Source organism: Aethalodelphis obliquidens, unplaced genomic scaffold (genome assembly GCF_003676395.1).
Source record: "Aethalodelphis obliquidens isolate GAN/ISIS:26980383/991018 unplaced genomic scaffold, ASM367639v1 scaffold45, whole genome shotgun sequence".
NCBI lineage: Eukaryota > Metazoa > Chordata > Mammalia > Artiodactyla > Delphinidae > Aethalodelphis > Aethalodelphis obliquidens.
The window spans coordinates 10,119,620-10,137,457 of NW_020837989.1; the positions used below are offsets into that span (position 1 = coordinate 10,119,620).

A 17,838-nucleotide genomic window follows, 5' to 3' on the forward strand; every position below is an offset into this window, starting at 1 on the left:
GGAAATAAGCCTGCAAATAAATAGTAGTCTTAAGATGTAGATATGAGATTTGTATGAGGGAGAAAGGCAGGCAGAGTGACAGAAGGTGGCACAAGAGGCATTTCAGGCAGGAGAGGGCGAAGTGGTAGAAATGTAATTTTTGTGTGGACACCTGACAGGAATCTGGCCTGGCTGGAGGTGAAAGTTCCAATAGGAGAAAGGAGGAGTGAGCCACGTAGAGAGGTAGTACTTCCAAAAATGTGAAGTGATTCAGTTATCAAAATACACACAGCACTCTAAATGTTGATGTTCGAGTAGCTAAATAACTTCAGGGAGCAGAAACTAAAGAGAAAAGGGCTTAATTTCTCTAATGAGCAGGGAATTTAGTACACAGATAAAATTGGCAGAAAAAACCACCTCGTGAATTTTCAAAAATGTTAAATGAACAGAAGATAGACATTTTAAAAACTATGTAAATACTGAGAAAAAGAGCAAAGGTGTCCTGACCAGTGCTTTATAAAGACAATATAATGCTGAAATTGAGGACAGAATATAATAATAAAAGTTACTGATGTTTGAGCTCTTGTTACATATCAGAGACTAAGTGCTTACATGCATCATTTTCTTAATTTTCACAGTACATTTAGGAGGTAAAGACTAGTATCCCCATTTTACAGGTGAGTAAATCACAATACAAAGAAGTCAGATGACGTGTTCAAAAACACATACCTTATGTCAGAGTCATGACTCACATTCTGGTCAGTACAATTCAAAGATCCACCCTCTTAAGAATCACCTTATCCTAATTATGTATTATGTAGTTATTTTTCTTCAGCAAGGGGAACAACCTTTAAGCATGGAAGAGTGCAAATGCCACACTTGACAGAGGAGAAGGTATTTATTTTCCCTAGCACAACCTAATCCACTGCCAGGCTCTTTACCTAAATATCAAATGCATCCCCCAGTTTGGCTAGGCCCTCTTCCATTATATACATAAAGGGTAACATCTATGTGCATAAAATATAATTGAGATTTTACAAACAGAAACATCTTAATATCTATAGTTAACACACTTTTATACATAAGAATAAAAGAAAAAATCTTAACAATGACCACAAAATCTTTCATGATTTGGCTCATGCATCTCTGACCTTATCACCTGTAATTTGCCCACACACTCACTACTCTTCAATCACCATGGCTTCCTTGCTGAACCTTGAATAAATCAGGTGTGCTTCAGCCTTCAGGACTGTGTTCTAGCTTCTTCATTTGCTGTTCTACAAGAAGTTTTTTGGCTAACTCCCTCATCTCCATGTCTTCCTAGTTAGGACTCTTCTAACCATCTGACTTAGAATTGCAATTGGCCTTAAGTATTACTATGTTATTATTATGGGGTTTTTTTTTGTCTATTTCCCCTTCCTGGAACGTAAACTTCATTAAGATAGGGATTTTTTTTTTTTTCATTTCTCATCCCTGTCCATCACTGGATTCTAAGCACGGAGAACAGAGCCTGCTTCAGAGTAGGCACCCAGTAACTGTTTGCTGGCAGAAGGATGATAACCTAGAAAATGCATCTAGAGAGGTCTTCTGTGTGAGTTCACGCAGGAAGATGTTATTTGTAAATACATGCTTTACTGAATTAGAGTACTCAAAGGGAGATTTTTCAATACTTCCAACTGGATGGCTAAGAATGAGATATTTGTATATTCAACTTGTTTACCGAGGATTGAGCCAGCTACGTGGAGACTGAGCTAATTATCAAAAGAGCTTTTTTTTTTTTTTTTTGGTACGCGGGCCTCTCTCTGCTGTGGCCTCTGCCGTTGCGGAGTCCGGAAGCGCAGGCCCAGCGGCCATGACGAACCTGCGGCCCCTGCATCGCCGGCTGACTCCCAACCACTGCGCCACCAGCGAAGCCCAAAGAGCTATGTTTTAACCTTGACTTTTCTGCTAACTGGAGATTTTTTCTTTGGCAGTATAAGTAAGCTTTCTCTGGGCCTTAAGATTTCTCACATTTCATCCAGTTCTCTCATTCCATGATTAAGATCAATTAACTACATTCTTTAATGTGCACACTTTTAGAAACTTTGCATCTATTCATTATTCATTGAATATATATTCACTTCTTTCTGTTAGACCCTTCGATGTTGCTGGGAAACCAAATAAACCGTGTCTTTATGTAGTGTCTATTACGTAGTAATGTCATCCATCATTCCATAGAGATAAGAAAACTATGGTCCAAAGAGGATAAATGTTTTATTTTTATATAAAATACTCTTCCTGAAATTGGAAAGAACCTATAATTCATGATCTAAGACTTAAATGGTAGATATTGGAAAATAATTATAAACATATGGTCATTTTGTTAAAAATTATTCACATTGAAATTCCAAGAATAAGAGAGGGAGAAGGGATTTTCCTAAGATCCCACAGTGACTGCATGGTTGATTTTGATCAGAAAAACAGGTCTTTTTATCCAGGTTTACGCCAGGTCAATATTCCATATTGTATCTGTATGTTTTCTTGATCACAAAGTAAAAACACAAACAGTACTTCTACAGAATTTACTTTATTGACGAGTGAATCAAGGGAAATATATATTGAACTCCCCAAGCTCAAGGTAGAGTAGAAGGTGTGTCTTTATAAATTGAAGGGATTCACTAGAGAAAAGTAAGAGCAGAGGCAAGAAAAGAAGGATGAGGGAGCTGGCAAGTCAGCAGAAAACGCTTGTTCTGATTCAGCATTTTCCAGGGTGCTTTAGGCTGAGCTTCCCACCACTTTTCCTACAAAAAAGAAAGACAAATATATGCTCAGTGCAATATCATTAGTATCCCTCACAGAGGTTGGAAAAAGGTTTAACTCTGTCATAGTCCATGTAATCATTTGCTTTACAGGTGTCCATGTCTGTGATTAGGCAGGGGTTATTTAAATGCACTCAGAGGTAACATCTGCCTAATTGCAGAAGGCCTGAATCTTAACAAACTTCAGAGTTTTACTAGGGTTTAGACTTTTTGGTTTTAACTGTTCATCATCTGAGAACAAATATGTATACAACTAGAAAAGGTAAAAGTGACAGGAGATATAATGGCAAGGAGACTATACTGTCGTAGTTCTAACCTGATAGAAGATGTAAGAAGTTGAACCAAATATTCAGGCATTTGGCATTTTATAGCAGACATATATCAGGCCTTCTCAGCAATATGGGACCATTAAATCAAATCGCACCTTACCCTACTGCACTCTTCCTGGTAGATTTTGGTATTGATTTTTCAGATATGTTATATAGAAACATAGGCACACAGGTACTATGCATTGATTCAATATTTATTTATATCATTCTATGTGCTTAGCCCTGTTATTATTGATAGGGATTTATATAATCCCTGTGCTTAGGAATTTTATGACTAAATTGAGGGAAATTAAGGCATTCATAGAAGAAACTCTAATACAAGAAAATGATGACAGCGATAGAGGAAGTGAGGTAACTTTTATCTGGGTTAAACTTTTATCTGGGTTAAACCCCCTTGCTTTTAGAGCAATCAGACCAAAAGATTGGTTGACTGATTGAATAAATTTTTATTAATTATAAATTATATTTAATCAGGAATCTCACAGTCAATTGGCTAAAATCTACAGCACCGTTCTTTCTTATAAACATGTAAATTCAATAAATATTGGCCCTTGATAGGATCTTCCTAGTACACTATCTGTAAAGTTTGAATGTCTGGATAATAAGGGATAATCCTCTCCTCTATTATTTATTGAAAGGCTCTTTTCCTCAGACTAAAAGAGAAGAATGAATGGGACTTGGTGCCCTAGCAACATATAATTTGTGATAAAATAAAATGTCTGCAAGTAATTTGGTTAAAGTAATATTTTTCTTGATAAATTTTCTCACAAGTTTTTGATTTTGATGAATTTTCAAACTTGACTGCACTTTTATAAATTTCTTTCATCTTTTCCAAAATTATTAATAATAGCAACAAACATAACTGAATGAAAATTGTTGAAATTTTAATTAGAAATAAAGGAAAAAATAAGAAACTGTGTCAAAATCCTTAAAGATGTATAAATTTTAAAAATAATTTTCCTGAGTCAAATTTAATAATAACAAAGTAAACTGTTTATGTTTTCAAATAATTTAGATAATTTTTTTGGGTTTTTTTGACCCATATGTTTTCTTTTTTTTTAAATTTTTTAATTGAAGTATAGTTGATTTACAGTGTTGTGTTAATTACTGCTGTACAGCAAAGTGACTCAGTTGTACATATACATGAATTCTTTTTCATATTCTTTTTAATTATGGTTTATCACAGGATATTGACTAGAGTTCCCTGTGCTATACGGTAGGAACTTGTTGTTTATACATTCTATATATACTGGTTTGCATGTGCTAATCCCAAACTCCCAATCCAAACCTCTCCCACCCCTCCCCCTTGGCAACCACCAGTCTATTCTCTATGTCTGTGATTCTATTTCTGTTTCATAGATAGGTTCATTTGTGTCACAGACCCATATGTTTTCAACCCATCTGCCTGCAGCTTATTTCTTCAGTTTGTATGGGTGGGTATGAGTAGAACTTTCTAGAATATCTCAAGGAAAGTGTTATAGTCTTATTCTGGAAGTTTGTGTTTGCAAGGAAGTTTTGGTGAGTATGATACTTACACCATTGCCTTACAGAAGGTACACTTATTGCCATATGTCCGGCCATCAGAACCACAGTGGGGATTAGATTCTCGAGTGCAGTGGACCTTGGGGTCCTGGAACTCACCACAGTCAATCTAGCAAAGTAAACACATTGACATTGATATTAGTGCATTCTAAGGGACTGTCCCTCAGAACAGAAGTTTTGGACAGCAAACTTAGAATTATCTATAGTATTGTATGTAGTTGTGATGTAAAGTTTCCTGAAATAGGAAATCACTTTCCTTTTCTAACTAGAATATATTAAACATAATTAAGACTTTTTAAGAAATAGGGAATACATGGCTATAATTATTGTATTCAGGAGTAAGATAATGATGTAAGGCAGATGTTTACTTCTTACAGAAGAAGTAAGGCAAATGCTATAGGTATGACTTTCTGCTCCAACACTAAATTGTTCCAACTAAGAGTAGATTTTGGTCTTTAAATGGCATTTTTTTTTTAAACTGTATTAATGTAACTCCAATAGCACTCGTTCTGCACAAGATCACTGCTAGGAGCTCCCAGATGTTATCTGTTAGCTTGTTAGTTTTACCTGTGGCTGCTACATCCATTTATTAACTCTTGAAAACAAAATTCCAATGTCATTATGTTAATTTACTCTGTCCCAGAGTCTGTAGAATTTGAACTTTTGTGCCTACTACAATAACTGAGTAATGGCTACCCTAAATTGCTCTGTTTTGAAGGGTTCTGAGGTTGCATCAAGCCTTGGTGAGAACACACGCTATGACTGATTAATATCATCAAGTGCTCTATAGAAGGAATGATAGAGCTTATGCTACTAATATATCCCCTTGGTTCTAGTGGTCTCTCAGAAGTAGTCTGAAGTTTTAAGATTCTTTTCAATTCAGTGTCAGTTGAGTCAATATCTGGTGTGCAAATAATATTTGAGCCATTTTATTCCAGGGTACAGGCAATATGCAGTAGGTAGAACTGAACTTCTTCAGATGGCAGCTATGTTGAATGAAGTGACATTTAAACATGAATAGAGGGACCATACTTTACCCCATCACAGTTCCATTAAAATAATACTGTCTTAGGTTTATTAATTGCTTCATAATCTCCAAACTATTCTCATATGGATCAACTCAGTGGTCTCACAATAACCCTGAGATGCACACTGAACAATATTATACATATTAGCTAGTATGTATAATTGTTTTAAAAAATTATTTATTTATTATTTATTTTTGGCTGCATTGGGTCTTCGTTGCTGCACACGGGCTTTCTCTAGTTGCAGCGAGTGGGAGCTACTCTTCGTTGCGGTGTACGGGCTTCTCATTGCGGTGGCTTTTGCAGAGCAAGGGCTCTAGGCGCGCAGGCCTCAGTAGTTGTCGCGCGTGGGCTCAGCAGTTGTGGCGTGCGGGCTCTAGAGCACAGGCTCAGTAGTTGTGGTGCACGGGCTTTGTTGCTCCGCGGCAATGTGGGATCTTCCCGGACCAGGCCTGGAACCCATGTCCCCTGCATTGGCAGGCGGATTCCTAACCACTGTGCCAGCAGGGAAGCTCTAGCCAATATGTATAATTGATCCTCAGGAAATTAAGTGGCTTACCAGTGCCACACAACCAGAAGCATTGAGACCAGTGCTTGAACATACTCCTCATAGCTGACCCAGAATTTCCAACAGTATACTATGGTTGATTTCCAACACATCCTCATAGAGAGAAATAAAGACCAAGTGTCATGGTATACCCTTGACCATGCTTATAGTCAGGCCACGTAGGCTTTATTAAAATACCTTATTAGGGGACTGTATGGGCAGAGGTAAGAGGAACCATTTGTTTAAAGTATTAGCAAACCATTATATACTGATAAAGCCCTCTGAAGGTTTGCATGAGAAAATGCCCAGCAAAAGAGCTATACAACTGAGTTTAAAAATATTATCACATATATCAGATTTAAGGTACCTGAGACTCTTAAATATACACTTTTTGTTGAAATTTGGCATCTTGTACTATTAAGATTGGGTAGTATGGTGCTAAACAGAGATTTTCTTAGTGCATGGTCAGATAGGAGATACCTAGGCTTCTTACAGTCCTACCTACAGGCCCACTCTCTCCTGTGCTCTTAAAGATCACTCCATCCTCTCATACCACTTCCAGGAGAGTAATCTTTTCTTTAGGTCTCCAAACAGAAAATAAAAGCTGGAAAATCTTTAGGATATTATAAAACATAGAATATATTTTTTTCAAAAGCTAATGCATTTTGTATTTATGTCATTAATATATAAATTTGCAATTGTGTGCTTGAGTCAAGAAAATTCTTTAAACCACAGAATAATCATAGATATTTTCCTTTATTTCACAAAGAGCTAATGGGTAATTACTGATAGTATTTTGAAAACACAGTTTGGGTGCTAGTGATACAAAGAGGAAGTGGTTATAAATATCTCGATAAGCTCACCATCTTATCTGCATTAGGGAAACAGAGGGACAGGTAATTTCAGCACAACGTGTTGTAAATGACGTAGTGGGACAAATAGAGGCAATGTGGAAGCCGAGAAAAGGGCATCTCAAGTCAGAGATATGTGTGTCTCTACAGGTTCTAGATAAATATTTTCACGATAAACTTCTTTTCTGTAAGCATCTTTGCCACAAGCATTTTTGCCACAAACACTTTCACTGATAGCTATTTGACCCTAAGGCAATTTTGCTCTAAAAGATAAAATTACTAAAAATAAAAGAGGGACATTAATGAGGATATAATGAAATTTATTTTTCATAGCAAAATTAAAAAGACTTTATTGCAAAATACAGCATGTTTGAATTCATTTAAAATGTGTGCAAATTCAGGGCCATATTGCACAAATACCTAATTTAATTTTGTGGGCTGTACCTAAGCATTTGCCATCAACGTCTTTAGTTCATAGTATTATATCTTTTTTTGCTTGATTCGTCTCCTCGTTTGGCATCGGCATCGCACTGTTTCTTTTTTGCTAAAATTTCTGCCTTCATTAACAGTGGTATTGTTTTCCAAATACTAGGATGCACATTTGTAACTAAGCTTTGAATTGCCTCGTAAAAGCTTCTACACTGTTGTTTGTTCCTGGTATATTGTCAAGTAAGTATTATCACCATGTTTTCTATCGAGCCCATACGTGTAGTCTTTATCATCCACTATTTTAAGACTGCCAGTGTGCTCCTCACCGTCTAGACTATTATGAGGGCTAAGATTTATGTAATATAAAAATTGGAGTACTGAATCAATGGATAAATGAAACCAAACTGCCTACCAGTGGAAACCGAATCATCAACCCGAACGATCAACCTGTTAATCTTTTACGATCAACCTGTTAACTTTTACGGCAAAATTGCCTTACGGCTAATTAGTTACCCATGGATAAAACACCCGGGGCAAAGATGTTTACGGCAAAGACGCTTATGGGGAAGATACCGGAGGTGGCGGTGGCGTCTCAGGGCAGGTAAGGAAAAGAAAAAAAGAAAGTCTCTTACATGAAAGAGACGCCTCCTTAAGCCACCTTTCCCTGGCAGCCGGCCTTCTCATCTTGTGATGTAGCGCCTTTTGTCCTTTAGAAAACAGATATGGGAGTGGCACTGGGGGAGGGTCTTCGCTTTGAGAATTTCTAGAACCCAGCTGCTTCCCCAAACCCACTTGCCGCTTCCACTGCCCCGTGGGAATGAGACTAGGAAAAGCAAAGGATTTCAACGAATAAAACCTAATCAACCAAACGGTATATGAACAAACCTCCTTAACATAGATACAAGCCTACATACCTGTAAATTGCAGTGGCCTTTCATGATCCCTGAAGTAAGCTCAGGAATCATATTATAGAACTTGTTCTGCCATTTGCCATTGGCCAGTTGTGTTCTCTTGGACAAAGTACTCAATATCTGCCCCTCAATTTTCTTAACCAAAAAATTAAAACCCCCAAACCAGAAAACACAGCTGCCATGTCTCATTCCCAGGGTTTTTATTAGGATCAAATGTGGTCACCTGAGAGTTGTAGAAAGTCAGTGCGGAATATTTGAAATAGTCCTGGAGGAGGAGTGTAGAAAAGAAACTGTTCATTGTAGGCCTGCCCTAACTGTGTCTCTCATCACATTCTGAAAGGCTCTGTAACTCATCGAACATGCTAAGTACCGTCAGACTAGATAAACTCTAATGATGCTCCAGCTTTGATAACCCAAGATTTAGCTGTGACTTCTTCCGGTGGAGTAGCTTAAATAAAGCTGGGTCCTTAGTTGTGCAGTTGGGTGGGAGAACAACAACTATTGCCCAAATGCTTCCTCCTTTATGTCTAGAGGATCCACTTCACTCACTGTGTGAAAATGTTTAGCTTGGTGACTGGGGGCAGAAAAGGACCACTCTCTGAGAGCGCCAGAGGTTGGGCGAGGTTAAGAATGCCTTTGTAGAGCCAGCCAGAAATCCCTTTTGTGAGACAAAGAGTGAGGCAGAGGAATATCAGAGTTGAGACTAGAAAGAGCCCACATCTCTCAGAACCAAAAAGAAGTAGGCTGATTTTGGAGTGTCGTGTCATTCCTCTGCTGAGATTTTCTCTCCTCTTTTGTATTTTTATTTTAGACTCCTTTAGACGGAATCCAAGCAATTGGCTTCTCAGTCCAAGCTGAAGCAGGTCTAGACAAAGGGTGACGATAGGATTATCTTTTCTCCTTTAAAGTGTCCTCCATGAGGCATTTGGGAGACCTAGGAGAGTTGAAAGACAACCCCTGCCCCCGCCTACTTCAAGTGCCCTAATACTCTGTAATTCTAGGGGATTATCCTGAAGATGGGATTAGACTAACCTAAGTCTGAATTCTGTTTCTCCCACTCATTAGCTGCATTATTTTGTGCACTCAGTGTTCTGGGTTTAAATTTCTTCATCTTTAACAAGGGGCCGGTAATGCCTGTTTTCTAGGGTTGTTGTAATGATAAATCCTATGAAAACACTTTGTAAAGTGTCATGTGTAAGATTACTATTATATACACTAATAATGTAAATTGTATCACGTTCTAGAATTTTTGAGCCCATTATTTCTTACCCTACTTTACTTAGCTTAAAACAGTTTTTTTTTTTTTTTTTTGCGGTACGCGGGCCTCTCACTGTTGTGGCCTCTCCCGTTGCGGAGCACAGGCTCCGGACGCGCAGGCTCAGCGGCCATGACTCACGGGCACAGCCGATCCGCGGCTTGTGGGATCCTCCCGGACCGGGGCACGAACCCGTGTCCCCTGCATCGGCAGGCGGACGCTTAACCACTGCGCCACCAGGGAAGCCCTTAGAACAGTTTTTTAAAAATTTTAGATTGGTGTTGAATTTAACAAGTGCCTCCATTTATTTCCTTAGATAGTCCAGCTTTCGGATACTGCTTCCAGGCATTGGGTGCCAGTGTTTAGTATCAGCCTGACCTCTTATGGTTCTTCAAAGAACTATGCCTTCCTAAATATTTTGGAATGCAGTGACATTTTTGTTACCCAAATTAGTCATCTTTGCTAACAGTGACTACAAAATCATTTAACTTGGGTGTGAAGTGAGTTTATGTGGGCACTAAGTCAACTAAAGAGTCAGCATCATTGATATTTTAGTTTAATATTTTAATTCTACAAATAAAGCCAAAGAAAAATTTCAGACACAACTTCCCTCGGATGTAGGACTTCATTTCTTCTTCCCTTTACTACTTATGTGGTTAAATCAATCCCTTTCTTTATTGTACCAGTTTTCCTAACCCCTCCCTGACTTGGCTTCTACTTTCCCGGTTTTCACGCTCCTTCCACACTACCAAAACTGGTCTAAAAACATGACATCTTTCAGGGAACATCCATTGGCTATTTATAAAATGTTCATGATTTCTTTATATGTGCTACTCTTGACCACTCCCATCTTTTCAAAACTCTTTCCTGATTTCTGTATATGTCATTACTCCAGTTCTCCACCTATATCTTCTCTATCCTTTTTATTGTCTTTTCTAGTTTCCTCCTGAGTATTCATGTTCATTTTCAAGAAAATTTTATACACTTGATTTTCTCTGAGAACATATGTTTTCCCAGGTGATGCTAATGAGTCCTAGACTTTTTTTTCTTGAGTCTTCAGCAAAATCTCTAACTCTAATGTCTGTTGGTCAGAAATGTACAAGACACTTTTAGTCAACAATCTGATTCTTACTTAATCTTCATTTATGACCAAAATATAACTTTATTTTTCCCTCCAAACTAGTTTTACATTCTAATTTTTCCATTTTTCATAACAGCACCATTCTTCAGATTCCCCAGCCTACCCTCAGATTAAAACATCATTTCTATCCCCTTGCAAGTGTTGTCTTTCATGTATTTCTTTATCTTAAGCATCTTCACTAATTCCAAATTTACTACCTATACCCACCCTCAACATTTCTGACCTGAGCCAATGCAGTCAATTCTGTTCTCTTTTCCTCCATTTCCTTCAAGTTTCAGAATTCCTTCAACATGTGGAGACAGGTTATCTTACTTGAAACTATTGTTTTAATTACTTCTTTGTTTAAGACATGTATTTGTTAGACAATTATACTGCTCAAAGCACTTTCCCATGAACTGCATAATGGCTTTCTGTTGCTGGTTATAGGTAGCATGGAGCTGTGGAAGCTCACTCAGTATGGAGTCAGGGGTCCTGAGTTGTAGACTGCATAGCTTTACTGCTGTTGGTAAACTTGACTCAGCAAGGTCCTCTTTCTGAGGCTTCAGTTTTCCTCTGTAGTTAAGTCGTAGAGGCTGGTTAACATCTCCAAATTGTATTTAGGTATTCTGTCAGTATATTAATTATAAGTGAATTCAAGCTAATTAGGAAAAATGAACAGCCCCAAACATATTCTAGTCATGGAGCATTGTTTTACTATTAAAATTTACCATGTATTTATCTTAAAATACAAATAAAACTGAACTTAGATATCCCCAAAATTATTGTAAAAGAAAATGGTTGCCAATTATTGTTTTTGAGAGGTTTGTTAATTCCAATCAGAAATATTCATTTAAACATCTTTTTAAGTATATGGTTCCCAAATACACAGCCTGATAGGGGAAATAAGAAAAATAAACATAGTGTAGTAAGTGATTCTAGAAGCAAAATGTATCCAGGTTAAAGGACTATCCTTATTCTGAGATTATGACTTTCAAACATTTGTTATTATACTACAATTTCTGTAATGAAGGGTGGTGATGGTAAATTGTAGTTTTTAAGTTATTTTTATTTTATTATTATTTTATGTTATTTAATGTTCCTACTTGGAGTTGGTAGCATATTAGTCATTTACATTTACAGGTAAGTGACCATGAATTTGTAGGACCATGAATTCCAAAAGTCTCAGAACATGCTTTTTGTTTAGCTCAAATAATATTTTTGAAAGAATGAGAAACTTTTACAAATCTCTAATTTAGACTGCTAGCGGTAATCTCCCATCAGATGCTTCATAATGAAGAGACTTCTTGGCATGAAAAGATTGACTTGAGTGTTGGAAAAAATCATTCTTCCTTTTGTCTTGGCTGGATCAAACTTGGTCAGGCATGCTTCTAAGGTTAGTTTCAGCTTTTTCTGCCTGGCTTTGGGACTGTCACCCTCTTTCCAGGCATGCAGAAGAGAAGGGGTAGCCTTGATGTCATCCTAAAGGTGATACCCTCTTTGCCCTTTAATTTGCGTATTTATTTATTTTTGGCTGCGTTGGGTCTTCGTTGCTGCGCGCGGGCTTTCTCTAGTTGCGGCGAGCGGGGCTACTCTTTGTTGCGGTACGCGGGCTTATTGTGGTGGCTTCTCTTGTTGCAGAGCATGGGCTCTAGGCATGTGGGCTTCAGTAGTTGTGGCTTGTGGGCTATAGAGCGCAGGCTCAGTAGTTGTGGCGCACGGGCTTAGTTGCTCCACGGCATGTGGGATCTTCCCGAACCAGGGCTCGAACCCATGTCCCCTGCATTGGCAAGTGGATTCTTAACTACTGCGCCACCAGGGAAGCCCCTGCCCTTTATATTTGAATGGAAAAGAGACAACAGTCTTCGCAAGGCATGCTTGGTTCAGACTGATTCAGATACCTAAGCCAGAAGGGGCTTTAAAGATCATTAAATCCAACTCTTCATTTTACAGATGTAGAAACAAAGGCAATGAGAAGGGAAAGAGACATCCTTCAAACTACACAGGCAGGAAGTTTTCAAATTGGAGCTCATCTATATAGTCTCCAACATACTTGAGCACTCCAAAGTCAGTACATCCCAGCACTAGATTCTTAGAACGCAGATTCAAAACTTCCCACCTGGGATTATTATTCAGTAAGCCTGGCATGGTCCCTGAGGATCTACATATTAATATTTAGTAAGCATCCCCAGAGATCCTAAAGCAAGCAGATAGATTATTTTAAATGTACTTTAGGAACCACTAAAAATCTGGGAAACATTAACAATCTGGGAAATGAGAGCCCAAAGAAGGGAAGTGACTTTTGTGTTAATGAGAAAATCAGGATTAAAGTCCATATTTTAAAAACCTATGTGTAATGGTCTTAATCATATTTTACTACCTAATGGGATATAAAATGTATTGGCTGGATCTCATGTCCTTTTCATGTTTCTTTTTTTGGATATTTAACATAGGCTGTGCTACCATATGTATTTAAACATAAGAAATCAATTTTAAAATGTACAATTATGTATACCAGTACAAACACACGTGTGCATGCATTAGACACACACAGGTGCATGCACACACACACTCACAGAGGCAATTAATTGTAAGGTGTGTTTCATTGTAAGATACATTCCAATTTCTGAGATGCTAAAATTTGAAAAAAAAAGTCTTATGCAATGTAGTAGTTATATTAGGGTTGGAAAATATTTTTCAACTTCTTTGCCAACTCCAATTAGTTGGCAGTAGTGTCTGGAAACTTTTGATGCCAAGGTTTCTTGGGCACAGCAAGGCAAACAACAGCCAGTGCCAAGTCAAGTATTAATGTTCAATATGGACACGGGATGTGATTGGCAGAGCAAATACCTCGTTTCTGTTGCCTTTTTGATAGAACAAGAAAACTGGAAAAATGTTGGTGGATTAATTTGGAAAAAATCAGCCAAACAATAAAGATAATTTGTGCCCATTCCAATTTTTAACCCAAGTTCTATTTAAGTTTGATTGATCAGTTTGTGTATACTCAGTACAAAGCACTAAAGAAGTTTTCTGTCAACTCTTGGTTGCCTTACTTCTAAAAAGAATATAATAACCTCTGTCTTAACTCTTTCAGAAGCTGTTAATTATTGATCAATAACTAATCCTTTCATAGTTTTTGTAACTATGCATAGTTTACCAAATGCTCCCACATAGTTTATGTAATTTAAGTCTAATTCTGTGAGGTAAATAATAATATCCCTTTTCTATAGCTGTGGAAATTGTAGCTCAGAAAAGCTGAGTAACTTGCCTAAGATCACACAGTGAAATCAGTGAAAGAGCATGAATGTTACCACAAGTTCATTCTATTTTTATTTATATTCATTTTACTTTAACAAAATCTGGGAGTGGGTGTTTAGTTTCTTTTAAACTGAAAACAATATTCTCATAAAGATATTGTAGTTAGAAAACTAAGTACTTCTGCTGTTTTCTTCATCTGGCCTGCTTGTCCATTTCTTTGCTCTTTTACCCATAGACAACCTCTTTGGTTAGGGAGTACCAGCCAAGAACCACTCAGGTCTGAAGGATAAATAAAATTATGTACTGACCTGAACTCCTTGACTGAAGACACCTGAAAAAAAAAGCATAAAATCCAAACACTGTAATTTCTGAATACGCAAAAAGTGAGATTTGCAAAATTAGGAAATCCCCAAGCCTAGGATGATACTTGTTCTTGGTTCTTGGCCATCTCAACAAGTCATGGCTTGGTTATTTTCTTTTATATGTGCTCTCCTCTTAGGGAACAGTAGAAACTTGGCAAGTGATATGTGGATATGGACTGTGATGAGGTAATATTTCTTGGAGGTTGGAGCGGGGTGAGACAAATAGTCTAAGGATCTGGAGATTCTTGTTACCGTCTTGGCCCAGTCACTAATTTACTGTGGGAATGATTTTTATCATTTCTGGCATCACTTTGGAGAAGTTGGGTTGGAAAGTTTCCTCTAACTCTGCCATTCCAAATTTCAGTGCTTTTGGTCCCTCCCCAAAGACTTTGTCACAGGCAGTTGAGGAAAGGGATTGGGTTTGTTGTTTGTTCTTTGAGTCCTAAATTGTTCTTCTGCCTTCTATACTCAGCTTTAAAGACTTGGCCCAAATTTAGACTGGCAAGGACAAACTAATTTTCTTTGCTCTGACTCATTTTTCCTGCTACATCTCTCTAAATTCCCGAAAGAGAAGAAGTCCATAAATACAGTCTTGCATCTTTATAATTGTATGTGTGATTTTAGGTTGTGGCTAATTAGCACAGTAGTTTAAAATCCTGAAATAATAAAAGTCTTAGCTTCAATCCTTGTACGAGCTGCTGAATTTTGATAAGGATAAGGAGAGAACAAAGCTTTTAAATTTGAAAAAAAGTTAATGCTCATCTACTGTAGTGATTACCAACCTTAATGCAATGGTGTGACTGATTATTAAAAATACAGATTCCCAGGACAACCACTTGAAAAATTCCATTATATAAGACCAAATACGGTCTGGAAGTCTATAGTTCTGTAAACACTCCAAGTGATTTTTATAACCAGGGAAGACTCATTGTTACAACATTCAGTCATTTCTCAGCTGTACAGATCTTTGATCAGAAGAGGAGGGATTTTGCCCAACGTCTTATATGTATGAAATGTCAAAGTGGAAGCAAGCTTAAATAACAATGCCTGAGTCCAACTAGTACTCTTGTTATTAAAACTTAGTAATAGTAACATTAATAGACATTTTTTGAACACTTAATATGTTCCATCCACTATGTTAAGCACTTTACATGCATTTTCTCATTTACTTCCCTATTTAGTGCTAGTCCTTTTATATTCCCATTTTACAGATGAGGAAAATGAGACTCAGAAAGGTCACACAGCTATAAAATGGAAATGCCAGGACTGAAATTCATTTCTCTTGGTCTCAACATTAAGGCTCTTGGGCACTATGCATTTCCAAATGCCAACATGTCTATCAAGGACCCTGTTTTAGTATTATTGATAGTATTTGTTTGTATTGGTCAACCAGGTCCAATTAAATAGATCAATTAGCCTGTCTAAAGAGAAGCAATACGAGGATTGTCAGTTGATTTCTGAGTCAGTCTTTGCAAGTAGATTTTAATATAGTCAAATCTGTTTTTATGTCATCTCAGCAGTTGACTGAGCCACTTACTCGAGTTACTTGGCTTTAGTAGTCAAACTTACTACATAATATCACAGACATCGTTTATCCATTTTTTTTATATTTCTGAATGGATTTGTTTATGAAAATATGACCACTTTCCCGTGAACAATGACTTCTTCATCTGCTCAATCTCATTGAAAAATTGTTGTTTTTACATGTTTGGGCATTTAAATTTCTGATAGCAGCAAAATTCAACTACTTTTGTCATAGAAAATGGTACACCAGACCTGGAAGGTCCCAGGACTCAGTCTCATGTCTAGGATTCTAAAAATGAGAGAATCTCTCAGAGAGTTGAGCTGTTTCTCTAGTTGACACAGGACGTTGGTAGATGAGATGGGCCTAGGTTTTGGGTCCAGAGACTCTAGTGTGTATTTTGCCCACTACAGTAGCATAGAGTAGAATAATAAAGAAGGAAAGAAATAGATGCAATGGCCCTGTTCATTCACACAGATGATGATGTGATGAAAAACATCAAACTGAAGTACAATTGTCCTTTGAACAATCTGAATTCATAGAATATATGACTATTGCTCATTTAGGTGGCCAAAGATATTCCCCTACTTGAAGAATTGTTTAGTTCACCAATAGCATATATGCTTCTGAATTCTAAGGTTCAATAACTTTTTTCTGAAGGATTCTCCAGTTGAATTTCCTGTTTTCTGCTTGTTTCAATTTCAGTTGAGTCCTATAGAAGAATAATGAGGACTGGAAAGCTTTCCCTTGTCTTGGAAAGCCAAGCTAATATTTAAAATAAGTATCCATTCTCCATACTGTTTCTGTGGCACAGACATCATCTGTGATGTCTAAAGACCCGGATTCAAATTCCAAATTCTGCTTACTGGTTACAAGTCCTTGCAGTTTTCTTAACTGTTTGTGCCACAGTTTTCTTATATATGGAATTTGGATATGAATACCTTGCTATGTGTATTGGAGATAATGCATAAAAGCCCTGGGTACATGCCTAGAATATAGTATATGCTCAACAGATGAAAGTTATTTCTGTAATTATTAACATCACCATTTTCATCATCACAGTCATTATAATGATCTCTCAGAATTGGTCTTTTATATAAAAATTGTTAGGATTTTGAAATATGGTGGACAAATTCATTTGTCTTTTCCCGTTTAGTATAAGTATTGGATTTTAATTTTAAGGGAAAAAAAAAAACAACTCACCTGAATAAAAGCCGAAAAGAGCCAGAGAGAGGAGCAGAAGGACACCTGATATTTTCATGGTGCTGGTTAGCTCACTCAGATTAAGGCTGCTTTGTCCAGCTCAGGTTCTCTGTCAAGACACTCCCCAGAGCTCTAAAACACACACTCAGACATATATATATAGACATGATGGAGGGAGCTGGGATCTCCACCTTCTTTATAAACTCACATTCTAAAACCATATGCAGTACTATATAGGCATTTATTGGAACCAGTCACCAACTTAAAGAATGCTTTATGCTTCCCATCAATCTTAAAAATTAGGACAATTGTATGAGTCGTACCTTAGATCTTATTAGAGGATGTCATTTTCTGCTAGCAATCTGCGCTTTCCTAATAGCCAATACATCCTCCTTGCTCTTCCCTCTAAGGTTTTGCTGCATGAAAGGGTTGACTGACTCATTGATGGAGTCCCACTTGGTGCTATGTCTACATGTCTGTGATCCAGATGAGTAACCACAGGGGAATGGAATCTTGGGTGTAACTTGGATTTTCAGAGTCCACGTCATCCAAGGTGTACCTGAAAGAGGTAAGTAGTCTACATTGTCACCAGAACTGTATCAGCAAAATCATTTTCTGGGCAGAAATCTGATTGTTATTTTTTAAAATATTGTTGTCAAATGCCAGTGATTTTCAATTTTGAGCCAAAATGAACAAGGGAGTCAATGTAC

General features: G+C 37.4%; 1 protein-coding gene across 2 annotated transcripts; it reads right to left on the reverse strand.

Annotated features, from left to right (window-relative positions):
* Nucleotides 1-2,526: 2,526 nt before the first annotated feature.
* On the reverse strand, nt 2,527-17,579 carry SPINK6 (serine peptidase inhibitor Kazal type 6). 2 transcript variants are annotated; one of them, XM_027081684.1, is made up of 5 exons: nt 17,452-17,579; nt 17,129-17,260; nt 14,350-14,372; nt 4,642-4,757; nt 2,527-2,759 (listed from the first exon to the last, which is right to left on the reverse strand). In XM_027081684.1, the coding sequence occupies exons 2-5, from the start codon at nt 17,184-17,186 to the stop codon at nt 2,714-2,716; spliced, it is 243 nt and encodes an 80-aa protein (XP_026937485.1). In that variant the 5' UTR covers nt 17,187-17,260; nt 17,452-17,579; the 3' UTR covers nt 2,527-2,713. The 2 variants fall into 2 exon arrangements, with proteins under 2 accessions (XP_026937485.1, XP_026937486.1); XM_027081685.1 differs by having other exon boundaries at nt 17,129-17,237; nt 17,452-17,547.
* Between the last annotated feature and the right edge of the window lie 259 nt (nt 17,580-17,838).

Coding starts and splice junctions, on each gene's coding strand:
- SPINK6 (XM_027081684.1), bottom strand. CDS start 17,186: ATGAAAATATCAGGTGTCCTTCTGCTCCTCTCTCTGGCTCTTTTCGGC. Junction 4,758..14,349: donor TCTTCAGTCAAGGAGTTCAG/GTCAGTACATAA, acceptor TTACTTTGCTAG/ATTGACTGTGGTGAGTTCCA. Junction 2,760..4,641: donor ACCTTCTGTAAGGCAATGGT/GTAAGTATCATA, acceptor TCTTTTTTGTAG/GAAAAGTGGTGGGAAGCTCA.